This window comes from Budorcas taxicolor, chromosome 6, assembly GCF_023091745.1.
Source record: "Budorcas taxicolor isolate Tak-1 chromosome 6, Takin1.1, whole genome shotgun sequence".
Classification (NCBI taxonomy): Eukaryota; Metazoa; Chordata; class Mammalia; order Artiodactyla; family Bovidae; genus Budorcas; species Budorcas taxicolor.
Window position 1 is genome coordinate 91666614 of NC_068915.1, and position 14575 is coordinate 91681188.

Genomic DNA, 14575 nt, shown 5'->3' on the forward strand with positions numbered 1-14575 from the left:
CTCTCATTCTAAGAATTATGTAACAAGTATTTTTAGACTGAGAACTGAAGGAATAAGGGATTAATCCTCACAAGAAATGACATTAGGTACTATTTGTCAAGCAAGTCTTAGTCCCAGATGTGGGCTGTATTTTTTTTTTTACTTAGTGCTTTATTGCCTTCTTTATTTACACAAAACTGCTCTGATGCCTGTATTGTCACATTTTAGGCTGAATTAGTTAGAGTGAGTCAGGAGAGGAAGGGGGGGAGGATTTCAAGACAAAGGGAAGAAGAGAGAAGAGGCAGACGTGTGAAAAAGCATTGGGAGCTAGTATATATTGGAGGGAGATACTTCCTGGAGGCTTGACATTTCGGGGTGTAAAATAGTCTCATGATTAAATCAGAATTTACCAAATTTAGAGGCTAACAAAGAAAGGCCATGAATGGCAGGAAGGAGATGAAATGGGGAGGATTCATGGGGGCAGGAGGTCATGGAGGTCACATGGGGCTTTGTCTGAAATGCTAAAGTTTGGATTTTATCATGTGACAGTGGAGAACCTTATGAGATTGTTTGAATAAACTGCAGATTTATTAATGTGTAATAGAATGTGTGTGTGTGTCTTGCATTTATATATCTGGTCAGGACACAGGAAATATGTAGGCTTTAAGTGATGTTGTTGAAGGCATTTATTAATAGATTCAGCATGAAGTTGAAATGCAGTTCTCTCCCTGGTGGCTCAGACGGTAGAGTCTACCTACAGTGTGGGAGACCTGGGTTCGATCCCTGGGTCGGGAAGATCCTCTGGAGAAGGAAATGGCAACCCACTCCAGTACTCTTGCCTGGAAAATCCCATGGACGGAGGAGCGTGGTAGGCTACAGTCCATGGGGTATCAAAGAGTCAGACACGACTGAGCAACTTCACTTTCACTTGTTACTTTCCTGATATATAACAAGCTTTTCTAAGGATGGTTTTAAAACATGATGTTTGGTCAAGATTGTTTTAAGGCCAAGTATAGCCTTCCACCAAATTCTGCAAAGCAATAATGTGCTCCCTAATGTTTAAAGTTAGTAATAACCTAACATATATTTCTTGGCATGGAACTCACTGTCAATGGAAACTACAGTCCTGATTTATTTATATTTTGAAACTTAAAAGTATTTCGAATCCATTCTCCTTTAACATACTTTTTATTTATATATCCTGGATGATGAATTATAATATTGCTCAGACAATAAAGAATCTGCCTGCAGTGCAGGAGACCTGGGTTCAATTCCTGGGTCGAGAAGATCCCCTGGAGAAGGAAATCACAACCCACTCCAGTATTCTTGCTTGGGAAATCCCATGGACGGAGGAGCCTGGCGGGCTACAGTCCAAAACACTCACTGCGTGAACTTCTGACAGACATAAAATCTAAAGACAGTTTAATACTTCTAACTGTTTCGCTAAACCCTGCCATATCTGTTAGACAAAGATCTGCTTAACCAGATCCCATGATTCTGTTCTGAAGGCCAGAAGACTTTGGCTTAGAGACTTGGTGGAATATTTCAAAAAGAATCTGTTGTTCCTTAGAACTGGCTTTCCCCAGGAGACCACTAGTGACCCAGATGACTCTCAGCTGCCTGTCTCTGTTGCTCTTGCTTCATTCTTGAAGTTCCAAGCTTCCCTCTGGTCTGTCTTCCTTTCAGCCTGAACATCTTCCTTTAGTGTTTCTGTTTTTAAGCATTTTTCTGCTGGTGACAAATTCTTTTAGTTTTCCTTCATCTAAAAATTTCCATATTCTACTGTCATTTCTAAAGAATTTTTACTGGATATGGAAGTCTGGGTTGACTATTCTTTCAGCACTATAAAAATGTTGTCCCATTTCTTCTTGCTTCCATCATTTCTGATGAGAAATGCACAGCTGTTGAAGACTTGTTCCTTCTATATGGAATGTTTTTTATCTGACTGCTTTCAAATTTTTCTTTCTTTGATTTTTCAGCAGTTTGGTTATGATGTGCATGGGTCTTATTTTTTTCATTTGTCCTGTTGGGGTTTGCTAAGCTTCTTAATTCTATACTTAATGTCTGTCGCTAAATTCAGTATGTTATTAGCCAGTAGGTCAATTTTTTTTTTTTTTTTAACGTGCTAATCTTTTCCTTTTCTCCTTTTGGGACTCCAGTGACACAAATATTAGACCTTTGGATATGGCCCTGCAAGTCTGAAACTATTTGTTCATGTTTTTAATGTTTTCTGTCCGTTCGTTCAAATTGGATTATTTTTACTGATCTGTCTTCAGTTTCACTGACTTCCCTGCATTCTGCCAGTGATTTTTTTTTTTTTTAATTTCAAATATTCCAGTTTTCAGTTGTAAAATTTCCATTCAGTTACGGTTTTGTAGTGTCTGGATGTTCATTTCAGGAGTGTTTACTTCTACCATGGAACATAGTTACAAAAGTCTTTTAAAGGCTTCGATAGTCCCAGTGTTTGTTTATCTTAGGGTTAGCACCTGTTGGTGGTCTTCCCCTGAGAGCTGCTCACATTTTACTGGTTCTTTTCATATGGGGCAATATGGTATTTGAACATTTTGAGTATTATGTTGTGAGACTCTGGGTTCTGTGCCAATCCGCCGGAGAATGTGGATTCAGTGTTTTATTTTAGCAAGCAGTCAGCCTAGTGAGGGTCAGACTGCAAGTTCCATCCCACCCCTGGGTGTTGGTCCCGGTTCAGTTCGGTTTTCAGAACCTCTGCTGTCTACTATGTGTCTGTCCCCCACGGGCACCTTTCAGGGCTGAGCTGGGGGCTCGGGTGGGTGGTTCTGTCACAGTTCAGTCCTGAAAGCCTCAGCTGTGCTGCTTTGGGTCTGTCCCACACGTACAGCTTCTAGGTGAGCCAGGACCTAGGCAGTTCCAACCCAGAGTTGGTCTCCCTTTCCTGCTCTCTCCTGACCAGTATTCCCACGCCTCCTCCCATCCCCCTCCAGCCTCTGGCTCCCAGAGGCCCCTTCCTGCACCTCTGGCTGGAAACAGACAAGTTCTCGCAATGTCACAGCAGCCTGCGCGGCCGTACTGTCTACATGGGACTCCCCTCAATAAGAGAAAGAAAGAGTGGGGAGACCCCCTTAGAGTTTCAGTCCATGGGGTCATTTTCCCAGTTCCTCTAGACAGAAAGAAGGGTTTCCTCTTGGAGTTTTAAGTGCGCATGCCCTGCGGCTGTGCAAGGAGAGTCACCTCAGGGAACGGGGCTGGGAAAGGGAGGAAAAAATGAGAAGGAAGGGCAAGAACAGGATTTCCGCTTTATCCCACAGAAGGCGGGGCTTCTTTCAGCATTTTTGCTGCCATACCATCTCTGCAGTTCAGTGTTGAGGCTATTCCCAGAGCAGAGCTAGAACATAAAAAGGGGGAGAAACAGGAAACTCGCCCCCGTCTGGGTCATCCTTCAGGCTTGCTCCCTCCCCAGCGAGCTGCCAGTTAACCTTGCAGTTAACAGTCAGCCGCCTCCTGGGGTTTATCATCAGGGAGAGAGATGTGGCGGATTTACATCCTGGAAAGTCTCTAGTAGCTACGTGCAGACTCAGACAGTAGGAAGAGAGGGTAGTTGGAAGGGTTACAGCTGCCCAGGAACGTGATGATATGGGTCAGAGAGGGAGGTGCAGGAGGAGCAGTGAGAAGCAGATGGATTTTAGTTTTCAAAAGAGGAAGTAAAAATGGACAGCCTGGTAGCAGATTCCACATGGAGCACGGAGGAGAGGAAAGAGGGCTGACTCCGGAGTTCCTGGCTGAGAGGACTGTTGTAACAGAAATAGGAAAGCAGAGGGAGGGAGGAAGATGAGCTGCGTTGAATTTTGAGGAATTTAATCATGTTTCTTCTTGTATGTCAGAGATTCCTGTTACCAAGAACCAAGAGATCTCAGAACCAAGAGATCAAACTAGGTAAATGTGACAGCGTTCTGGTCACAAGCCTTCCTGAGAGAAAACGAGAACCACTGTTGACAGAGAGCATGCTAGAGAATATCTGCCTTGGCAGTGGGTCCCCCCCGACCTTTCTGCTTCGTCAGCCACACAACATGGGATGGAGACTTGCTCGGGACAGAAACCGCCCCCGACTTCTCTCTTGAGTGAAATGCAGCTAAAGAGAACAGCCCATGCTGCTGCTTGGATCCTCGAGTTGAATGTCTTTAACTAGTCCCAGTTTTTACCAGCCGGAGCCTAAATTTCCCTCTGTCCTCAAACCCTAGCCATATGGCCGTGTTAGTTGCTCAGTCATGTCCAACTCTTTGCTATCCCACAAACTATAGCGCGGCAGCCTCCTCTTTCCCTGGAATTCTTCAGGCAGGAATACTGGAGTGGGTAGCCATGCCCTCCTCCAGGGGATCTTCTCAACTGAGGGATCGAACTCAGGTCTCCCACATGGGCAGATGGATTCTTTACCACTGAACCACCTGGGAAGCCCTAAGGGTCCCGAATTACTCTGTTTAGATGAAGACAGGCCATTGGTCGAGGCCGACTGTGTGTGTAGTGATATTATTGGCAACCCTGTCAGCACAAGTCCCCTGTGCAGAAGGCAACACAGTGTTGGGGTTGGGGAGTGGTTGGCTATCTTCCCCGAGGGTCATCTACCCAAGTGACTGACTGGTATATGTTCTTCAAGGGGCTGCCTAATCTTACCCATAGCACAAAAGAGGAACAGCTTGAATGTGTAACACTTTCTATATGTTCCAAAGTGCTTGCTTCATCTTACCTGAGCTTCACAACATTCCTCTGAGCTGTTTTAACATAACAAAAAGCCTGAATCCTGCAGCTGGGTAACCTGGGCCTAAGCCCAGTGCTGCCCCTTTCTGTCTGCCTGAGCTTGGGCAAGTGACACAACTGCTATCCGCCTCACTTTCCTCATCAGTAAAAGGGGGATAGCAGCACCCATCTCACTGGGTTGTTGTGAGTAAAAATTAAAAAGAGGAAAATGCCTAAATGGTGCCTGGCTTAGAGAAAGAGCTCTGTAACTAAACAGAATGATTATTTTCAGGCAGACATTGGGATGCCTGTGCTGTGGATGAGAAAAACAGATACAAAAAGTCGAGTGAGGGGGCCTGAGAATGAATTTCTGTCATAGCCAGATCTCCTGATGACTCCTGGTCCAGTGTCTGTGCATGGACCAGGCGCTGGAACCATGAGGAGGTGGACAGGGCCCAGCAGGATTTCAGCCTGCAGATGGCAAGGTGGGAGGGAGGGACTGTTAAACTATGTTACCAGTGAGAAGGCTTATAAATAGCAGCTCAGCCGGGGGAGTTAACAGTTTATGCCAGATGAGAAGTGGTTAAATGTCCATGATTTTGCAAATTAATTAGCTCCTGAGAGACTAGTAAGTTATTTTTAAAAAATCAAAACACCTCTCCCCTCTCTCTCCATTGAATTCCATGGGTATAAGTTGGTGGGTTTTTTTAAAAAGATCTGCCTGGCAGAGAAATGGCTATTGCATACAGCCAACTTTCCCTTGCTACCTTCAGTTATTCAAATCCCTCTTTAACTACATTTTAAAATCCAAATCTCCAAGGGCTTGGTAAAATGAAAAATTCAAATACCATCCAAATGTGCAACCTTTGGGTCAGGAGTGATGGTGTGACTGCTCAGTGATGCTGGTATTAGCCGATCTGGCTGGGCTCTGACGGATCACATTACAGCCCTGCCAATAGCTTTCAGAAATCAAAATGCAAAATGTAGATGGTTCTTCCTGCAAAAGCCTCCCTGCATCACTTCTAGGCATTTTCTTCTCATTCTGTCCATCCTTGTCTCATGAAGCCCAGAGTTCATGTCAGCTCCTGTACAGGCAGACCTATGATTCTTCTGCTAACGTTGATGTCTTTGAAAAACAGAGCAGGCGCCAAGCATTGCCTCTGCTGTCCCAAGAGTATGCAGACAGCAGCTGCCTGCCTGAGACCTGCAAGCAGGCCCCAAGCACTGCCCCCATCACCCCAGGAGTGTGCACGGGCCTCTGCATCTGCACAGCACGTATCAAGGGGACAGCGGCCAGCACATGCTGCGGAAGGAGACAGCCAGCACCCAAACTAAAAGCAGCCCCTTGGTTCTGAACAAGATGGCAGAGTAGAAGGACTTGAGCTTGCCTGCTCTCACGAAAACACCAAAATCACAACTAACTGCTGAGCAACCAATGACCAAAAAGACTGGAATCTACCAGAAAAGGTAGTTTACATTCAAAGACAAAGAAGAAGCCTCAGTAAGACAGAAGGAGAGGGCACTTTTACGACATCATCAAACCCCACACCTGCCAGGTGGATGACCCACAAACTGGAAAATAATTATGTCACAGACATTCTCCTGCAAGAGCGAGAGTCCTGAGCCCTCCATCAGGCTCTCCAGCCTGAGGGTCTGGTATCGGGAGGAGGAACCCCCAGTGGGGCTTGAGTTCAGGAGTTCCACAGGCCTAGGAGAAACAGACTCCACTCTTGGAGGGCACACACAAGGTTTCACACACACTGGGACAGTAACGCCACAGTAGCCTGAACTGGACCTACCTATGAGTCCTGGAAGGTGTCCTGGAGAAGCAGGGGTCAGCTGGGGTTCACTGGGGAGCAAGGATACTGGTGGCAGAGGCCCCAGAGACTGTCGCTCAGTGTGAGCTCTCCTGGAGGTCTGCCATTATGGTATTACGACCTGGTCCCACCCAACAGCCTACAGACCCGTGCTGGAACACTCAGGCCAAACAACCTGCAGGAACACAGCCCCACCCATCAGCAGACAGGCTGAGCTCACAGCCACTTCTAAACACACCCCTTGATATAGCCCTGCCCACCAGAGGGACAGGACCCAGCTCCATCTACCAGCTGGCAGACACCAGTCCCTCCCACCAAGAAGCCTGCACAGGCCCCAAGACCAGCCTCACCCCCCAGGGAGCAGACACTAACAGCAAGAGGAGTTATGATCCTGCAGCCTGAGAAGTGGAGACCACAAACACGGAAAGACAAAATGAGACGATAGAGAAATATGTTCCAGATGAAGGAGCAAGATAAAAACCCACAACTAAGTGAAGTAGAGAGAGGCAACCTGTCTGGAAACGAATTTAGAGTACTGATACCAAAGATAATGGAAGATCTCCGGAAAAAGAATGGAGGCGCAAATCAAGAGGATACCAGAGGTGTTTAACAAAGAGTAGAAGATTTAAAGAACAAATAAACAGAGATGAACAATACAGCAACTGGAATGAAAAATATGCTTGAAGGAGTCAATTAATTTTTGTTAAAGCCAAAGAACGGATAAGTGAGCTGGAAGACAGAGTTGAAATTGCCGCCATGAAACAGGATAAACAGAAATGAGGACAGAAACTGACAGATATTGAAAACAAGCTAATGGTTACCAAAGGGGAAACATGGGGGGAAAGGATAAATTAGGAACTTGGGATTAACATATACACACTACTATAAAGTAGGTAACTAACAAGGATTTGCTGTAGAGCCTGGGGAACACTGCTGAGTATTCTGTGACAACCTATATGAGAAAAGAATCTAAAAAATGAATATGTTTATGTGTAACTGAAACACTTTGCCATATGCCTGAAATATAACATTGTAAATCAACTAGACTCCAATAAAATTAAAGGTAAGAAAAAACAAAAGGCAGGGTAGCAGAGGGAAGACTGAGTGGGCTGAATGCTGACCCTGGTGGCTGTTCAGCCTTCTTTGACCCACCCTTACCCACTGAACCCCACTCACTTGGTGACTGCCCTTCTAGTACCGCTGACCTGCTACCTTTAATTCAAGCCAGAACTTGGACACTTCAAGGACATTTGTGAACCCTACTTAAACTGAAGGAGCCTGAGAAAATTAGGCAGCCAAGTTCAGTAGAAGCTCAGAAGAAGAGTGCTCCCTTCTCTTCACCACTCACCCCCACATCTGAGGACAGGCTTACTGGTTAATGCTCATTTGCCAGTTAAAACTCAGCACACCCCAATTTCCTCACCTAGTGCGCTGCATAGATGAGGGAGTATCTCCTACAAGACCGCTGGGAAGGCTCACGGAGATAATCTGTAGACTTCCTCACCATGTCTGGCTCATGGTAATTGCTCCACAAGTGGTATCTGTGATTAATACTCAGCGCTGTAATCGCAGGCAAATCCCTAGTTTCTTTGACTAAGCTGCTCTATTTGTTAAACAAGAATATATACCCTGCCTGCCTGTGGTATTGTTGTGAGGATCAAATGATGAGACCATGTCTTGAAAAGACTTTTAAAAGTGGGCAGTGAACAAACCAGCTGGGAAGGCAGCGTTGTGCACAGAACGACGTGACTGGACAACATTCCAAGGCGACGTGCGATCGTGCGCAGCCTGTGAGGACTGAATAGGTTCTGAGAAAGGAGAGGAGACTGGTCTAAGGTTGGGGGCGGTCGATACAGAGCAGAGGAGGGCCTTCAGCCGAGCATCGAAAAAAGACAGGGAGGATGCCAGTAGAAGTGGCGCTTGTCCCCTCTGACCACTCGGCTGGCTAACTTTTGCTGTGTGTCTCCTCTCTCACGACAGGCGGAGCTGATCGGAAGCCTCACCCACAAGCTCGAGACCCTCCAGGAAGCCAAGGGGAGCCTGCTGATGGACATCAAGCTCAATAACGCCCTGGGGGAGGAGGTGGAGGCCTGGATCAGTGAGCTCTGCAAGCCCAATGAGATCGACAAGTACAAGATGTTCATCGGGGACTTGGACAAGGTGGTGAACCTGCTCCTGTCCCTCTCGGGGCGCCTGGCCCGCGTGGAGAACGTGCTCAGCGGCCTTGGTGAAGACGCCAGTAACGAGGAAAGGGTAGGCGGCTTAGCAGCTCCCTTCAAGTCTCCTCCCTGCCTCCCTCGAGTCCCATGTACACAGAAGTATGGTGAGACAGGAGTCCTAGAGAAGACCACCATCTCCCTGGGGCAGGGAGGGGGGGTCCGGCATACAGGTGTGCAGGGCAGAGGGGGGAAGGCAGCTCCCACGCCAGGATGTCATGTCACAACACCTCAGCCTCAGGGATACTTACAGGAAAGTAAAAACGTGGGCGCCAGAGTTCCTTTCCTTCCTTCCTGTCCCAGAAAAAGGCAAAAGGCATAATGAAGATGGACGTTAAAAACAGAGAGTCATGATGAAGCTATTGGGGACGAGGAGAGGGCCCAGGAACATGAGCTCAGGCTGCAGGTGAGGGGCCAGGGACAGCAAGGGAGGATGTACCCACTGTTGTCACCGCACCCGTCACTGGAAGAATGGAATGACAGCGGTGGTGACACGACACAGAATCCGGGGCGCCCTGCGGGTCAGGCACTGTGGGCTTAGATGCTGTAGACACAGCCTCAAAGAGTTCCCACTAGAGGCAAGTAAGTGTCGCGGCCAGGACCGGAGCCCTGCTGTGGTCCCAGGTGTTATCACCTCCTTGAACTTCATCGCGGAGCTACAGAGCATTCTTCACTTGCTCATCTGTGCAGCAGGTATTTCCTGTGTGTCTTGTATGGGCCACCTTCTGGTGTAGGCACTTGGGATACTTTGAATAAAGCAGTCAGATCCCCGCCCGCATGGGACTGACTGACCAAGGAGGTCAGACAGTAAACAGAGCTGTAACTTGATGTACACGCCAACTGACCAGCACTCCAGCCAGTAAGAGGCAGCTCTCTTGCTTCCTGACTCCCGGAAATTAGGGATTTCCCAGTCATTTCTCCAAATGCACTGCCTTAAAAGGAAAGGTATGTCTTGGCAAACAGATTTTTGAAAGATTAGAAGAGATCTAGACGGTAAGCATTTAGGAACGGGACTCTGAGCACCCAGGACACCAAACCCCCACCCTGGACTAGTGCCCTGCGGTGGATATGTGCCAGGCCTTTGTTCCCTCCAGTTTCCCTAGAAACTAACTGTCCTTGCCTCCAAAGTGTTGTCCCTCCTGCCAGCCTTGCATCCAGCGAGCAGTGAACAAGAACCTGCCAAATTCCAGCTGCTCTGCGTGCTAGGGCTGACACTGGCTAAAAGCAGCGCCCCACCCACCCCGAAGGCAGCACCAGTGAGGAGGACCAGTGTGGAAGCAGCGAGTGTGTCTAGTGTGCTGCTGTGCAGTGATAAACTCACGGCCTTGGGAGCACTCTTCGTGTGGTGCTGGGGTCAGGAGGGGCTCCACACGAGTGCCGCTCAAGTGGCGTCTAGAGGGCTTTCTGAATGCCAGGTGGACTGATGGGAAAAGCTTCACCATTTAGAAGGAATGTTATGGACAAAGCCCAGGCAGACCATGGCATGTTGAGGAACTGAGTTACATGCGGTTGGTATGTCTAGAACATACAGTGACACTTGACTGACTTGTTTTTAAGGGAGACCAGGAAGGGCTGCCCAGGTGGCGCTAGTGGTAAAGAATCTGCCTGCCAACTCGGGAGACATAAGATACATGGGTTCAATCCCTGGGTCAGGAAGATCCCCTGGAGGAGGGCAGCAACCCACTCCAGTATTCTTGCCTGGGCAGTTCCATGGACAGAGGAGCCTGGTAGGCTTATAGTCCAGAGGGTCGCAAGAGTTGGACACGACTTAGCACACAGGCAAGAAGGGATAATGAAGCTGCTTTGTCCCCATGGGGCTAGCATCAGTGGGGAAGCCATTATCATCTCTGGACCCGGAGAAGCAGAAGGAACGGGCCCTTCTCAGAACTGTAGCCAAACCTTTCTGGAGGAAAGGTATCAGCCACTGCCACCTGGCAAGGACAGAGCCAGGAATACAGGCCTCAGTGTCTTCTTTCTCCCACCTCCCAGTTGCCCTGCCATGGCTGCTACTGGCCAAACCTAGCACCCAGCAGGGTTCAGCTTCACCAGACATTGAGACAGGCTGAGGAGAGTGGGTCTGGAGGGATAGTAGAATCCAGTGCAGAAAATTGTCACCAAGACCTGTGGGTCAGTACCTTAGCCTGGAGAGCCTTGAACTCATTTCGTTACATGATCGGCCTAGGGAGGTGGGAGAAGGGTGTTACCATGGGGAGACTTCTAGAAAGATGGGTTTAGGCTGTTAATTTAGACCATTGTCTTGGGGATAAAGAACAAGCAGTGAGTTAGAGCATGAGTTTGAATCAGCAGGGCATGTTAGATGAGGGGAAGGACAGAACAGACGGTAATTCCAAGTCTCCTGTTGGGTCACCTGGATGGATGCCGCAGGTCTGTGAGACAGGGAACACTGGAGCAGTCCTTAGAGGAAGATGAGCTGTTCCAGAATTGAGCTCAACTTAACACTTAAATGCCGTCTATACTCTTAAGTACACGTAAGTGCTTGCTCACCTGCAGAAGAGATCAGGATTAGTTTTTATTGTTCGGTCACTAAGTCAGGTCTGACTTTATGCAACCCCACGGACTGCAGCATGCTAGGCTCCTCTGTCCACTGTCTCCCAGAGTTTGCTCAAATTCATGCCTGTTGAGTTGCTGATGCTATCTAACCATCTCATCCTCTGTTGCCTCCTCCTCCTTTTGCCTTCAATCCTACCCAGCATCAGGGTCTTTTCCAGTGAGTCAGCTCTTTGAATCAGGTGGCCAAAGTATTAGAGCTTCAGCTTCAGCATCAGTCCTTCCAGTGAATATTCAGGACTGATTTCTTTTAGGATTGACTGGTTTGATCTCCTTGCAGTCCAAGGGACTCTCAAGAGTCTTCTCCAACATCACAGTTCAAAAGCATCAACTCTTCAGCACTCAACCTTTTTTATGGTCCAGCGCTCATGTCCGTACATGACTACTAGAAAAACCGTAACTTTGACTTCCTTGATAATTGGATTTTTGTTCCCTTCAATTATTTAATTATAGTAAACTACATAAAGGACTTGCCAGGTGACTCAGTGCTAAAAAAAAAAATCCCCCTGCCAGTGCAAGAGACACAAGAGACACAAGTTCAATCCCTGATCCCAGCCTGGATTCCTGGAGAAGGAAGTGGGAATCCACTCCAGTATTCTTGCCTGGAAGATTCCATGGACAGGGGACCCTAATGGGCTTCAGTCCGTGGGGTCGCAGGGAGTCGGGACAACTGAGCACACAGTGCCTAGGCTTCCCTGGTGGCTCAGTGGTGAATCCGCCTGCCAGTGCAGGGGTGAGGGTTCAACCCCTGGGTCGGGAAGATCCCCTGGAGGAGGAAATGGCAACCCACTCCAGTATTCCTGCCTGGAGAATCCATAGACCAAGGAGCCTGGGTTCCTACCTCCCCATGGGCTCGCGAGAGTCGGACACGACTTGGCAACTAAACCATCACCACCACATATAAAATTTGCTGTCTTAACCATTTTTAGCTGTACAGTTCAATAGTATTAAGTATATTTACATTGCTGTGCAACAGATCTCCAGAACTTTTTTCATCTCGCAAAACTCTGTACCCAATGAAACAAGTCCTCCACTCTCCCCTCCCCCCAGGCCCTGGCAATCACCGTCCTACTTCATGCCGTTAGGACTTTGACTACTCTTAAGGACCCCCTACAAGTGGAATCCTGATTGTCTTTTTAACACTAGAAGCCTAAAGTAAAGCCATTACCCCCACCAGTTGAATGTAATGCCTCTCTAATTAAAGCTTGACCATACATAAGCACCATAAGGGTAATAAGCTGATTTTCAAAACACTTGTGCCTTCCTACTTTAGAGTGACGGTTGAAATAGCATCTTAGATATCGTCCCGTCCTATAAAAGAATCTGCAGGCAGTGTGGTGCTCTTCCCCCCGCCCCCCCAACACCCCACACTGGCCCTCTGCTGACCCACTCTTCTCGCCCTGGCAGAGCTCACTCAACGAGAAGAGGAAGGTCCTGTCTGCTCAGCACGAGGACGCCCGGGAGCTCAAGGAGAACGTGGATCGGAGGGAGCGCGTGGTGCTGGACATCCTGGCCAATTACCTCTCCGAAGAGCAGCTCCAGGATTACCGGCATTTCGTGAAAATGAAGTCAACACTCCTCATCGAGCAGCGAGAGCTGGACGACAAGATCAAGCTGGGCCAGGAGCAGGTCAAGTGCCTGCTGGAGAGCCTTCCCTCGGACTTCGTGCCCAAGGCGGGGGCCCTGGCTCTGCCCCCAGGCCTCGCCGGCGATGTGACTCCCGTGGGGGGCTGGACTGGCAGTGGTGTTTTCCCAGCGGTGACCTCCCCACTTTAACCTCTTCTCCAGTACCCACCCAAAAGACTACCCCTTCTCTCAACGCTATTTAATCTGAAAAATGTTTCAGTACAAGCCACCCATTAAGCTCTGTGGGTTATTGGGGGTTTTTTTCTGGATAAAAGGAAAAAATTCCATCCAGGAAAAAGCCTGTCCTTCTCCTTCTTGCCCTTCATGATTGATCTCCCGAGAGCTTGAATGCCACTGGGAGGTGACCCCCTTTCTATTGTTATTTCGTAGTAGAAAGAAAATTAATGAAACTGTGAGAACTGATCGGAGGGTGTCTGATTGATCGTTTAGTTTTTCACAGGCCGAGGCAACACGGATCCGTGGGTATCACCCTCAGGACCTCATCCACAGTGGCCTTCCCTGCCTGTGGGCAGTGCTTCCTGACGACAAGTACGCGTACTTATCAGTGAAGGGCCTGCAACATAACGCCTTATAGAGAAACACACGGGAGAAGATTGTCCAACCTTGAACACTGTTATTTATATTTTTTAAAATGAAAAAGATCATTGTGTGCTAACCACTTACTTGATTCTGTTCTGTGGTGGATGTAGACAGTTACGTTTGAGCTTTGTATTTTGTGAGAACCTTAATGAAACGAAGAATTCCAAAGACAGTCACCTTGAGCGTGGAGACTTTTTTTCTTAAACTCCTGACATGTGAGTTGAGCTTCAGCGCTTGCTTTAAATTGAGTATGCGGAAGTCCCAGGCGCCACTGCTGGCAGCTCACCACTTACCCCTGCAACAAGCAGAGCATCACACTCCTTCCCAGGAAGGCTTTATGCACTGGGGCAGAGAGAAAGCTAAAGTCCACTGATGAGGACAATTCTCCAACCTGTTGACAAAGAGACTGGAACCCAAGTCAATTCCAAACTGAGTTTATGCTGTCCTGCTATGAGATTTGAGCTAAATCCAGCTTATTTAGTGAGATACAGTAGCAGGCTGTCTTAATCATGCTTTTCACAAAAGTTTCTTCTCCTGAAATGTCAAATTCATCAACCACACTTATGAAAAAATCCCCTCCTTAAACTCTGGAGACTGATTTTGCACTATTCTGCTTCAATAGCAACATCTGAGAGGACACTCGCGAGCACAAGCTAAGTCTGTTAAGATAGACTGGATGATGGACAGGGGTGATGGGCCAGTGACCCGGTTATGTCGTCAGCTGCTGGAGATGGCAACAGCCTGATGCACGGAGCAGGTGGTACACCCCCAGCTGTGCTTTCATGTTGAATCCTCAGCTGGGGGCCACCTGTGCTGATCTGGGCTACAAGTAGAATAGCAGCAAGTCCTCGAGAACTGGGAGAGTAAAATTCATGGAATATCTTGTTACAGTTTAATTAATGAAAAATTTCTGGTTAACCACTTCAAAAATGTAGTTTTGGTTCCTGACACAGATGTATTTTGATGAACTTAGAATCAATAGCCACCCACAGGTTTCTTGTGAACCATCACAAAACCACTGCTACATTCTTTGGAGGTTTTACACTGTCAGACTGCATTATA

General features: G+C 47.8%; 1 protein-coding gene across 1 annotated transcript in view; it reads left to right on the top strand.

Moving 5' to 3' along the window:
- SHROOM3 (shroom family member 3) overlaps nt 1-13552 on the top strand; it is a 328306-nt gene extending 314754 nt beyond the window's left edge. The window contains exons 10-11 of the mRNA XM_052642061.1: nt 8484-8756; nt 12695-13552. Coding sequence (XP_052498021.1) covers nt 8484-8756; nt 12695-13063 — 642 coding nt within the window. The 3' untranslated portion in view covers nt 13064-13552. The remainder of the gene's footprint in view (nt 1-8483; nt 8757-12694) is intronic.
- Nucleotides 13553-14575: the final 1023 nt, after the last annotated feature.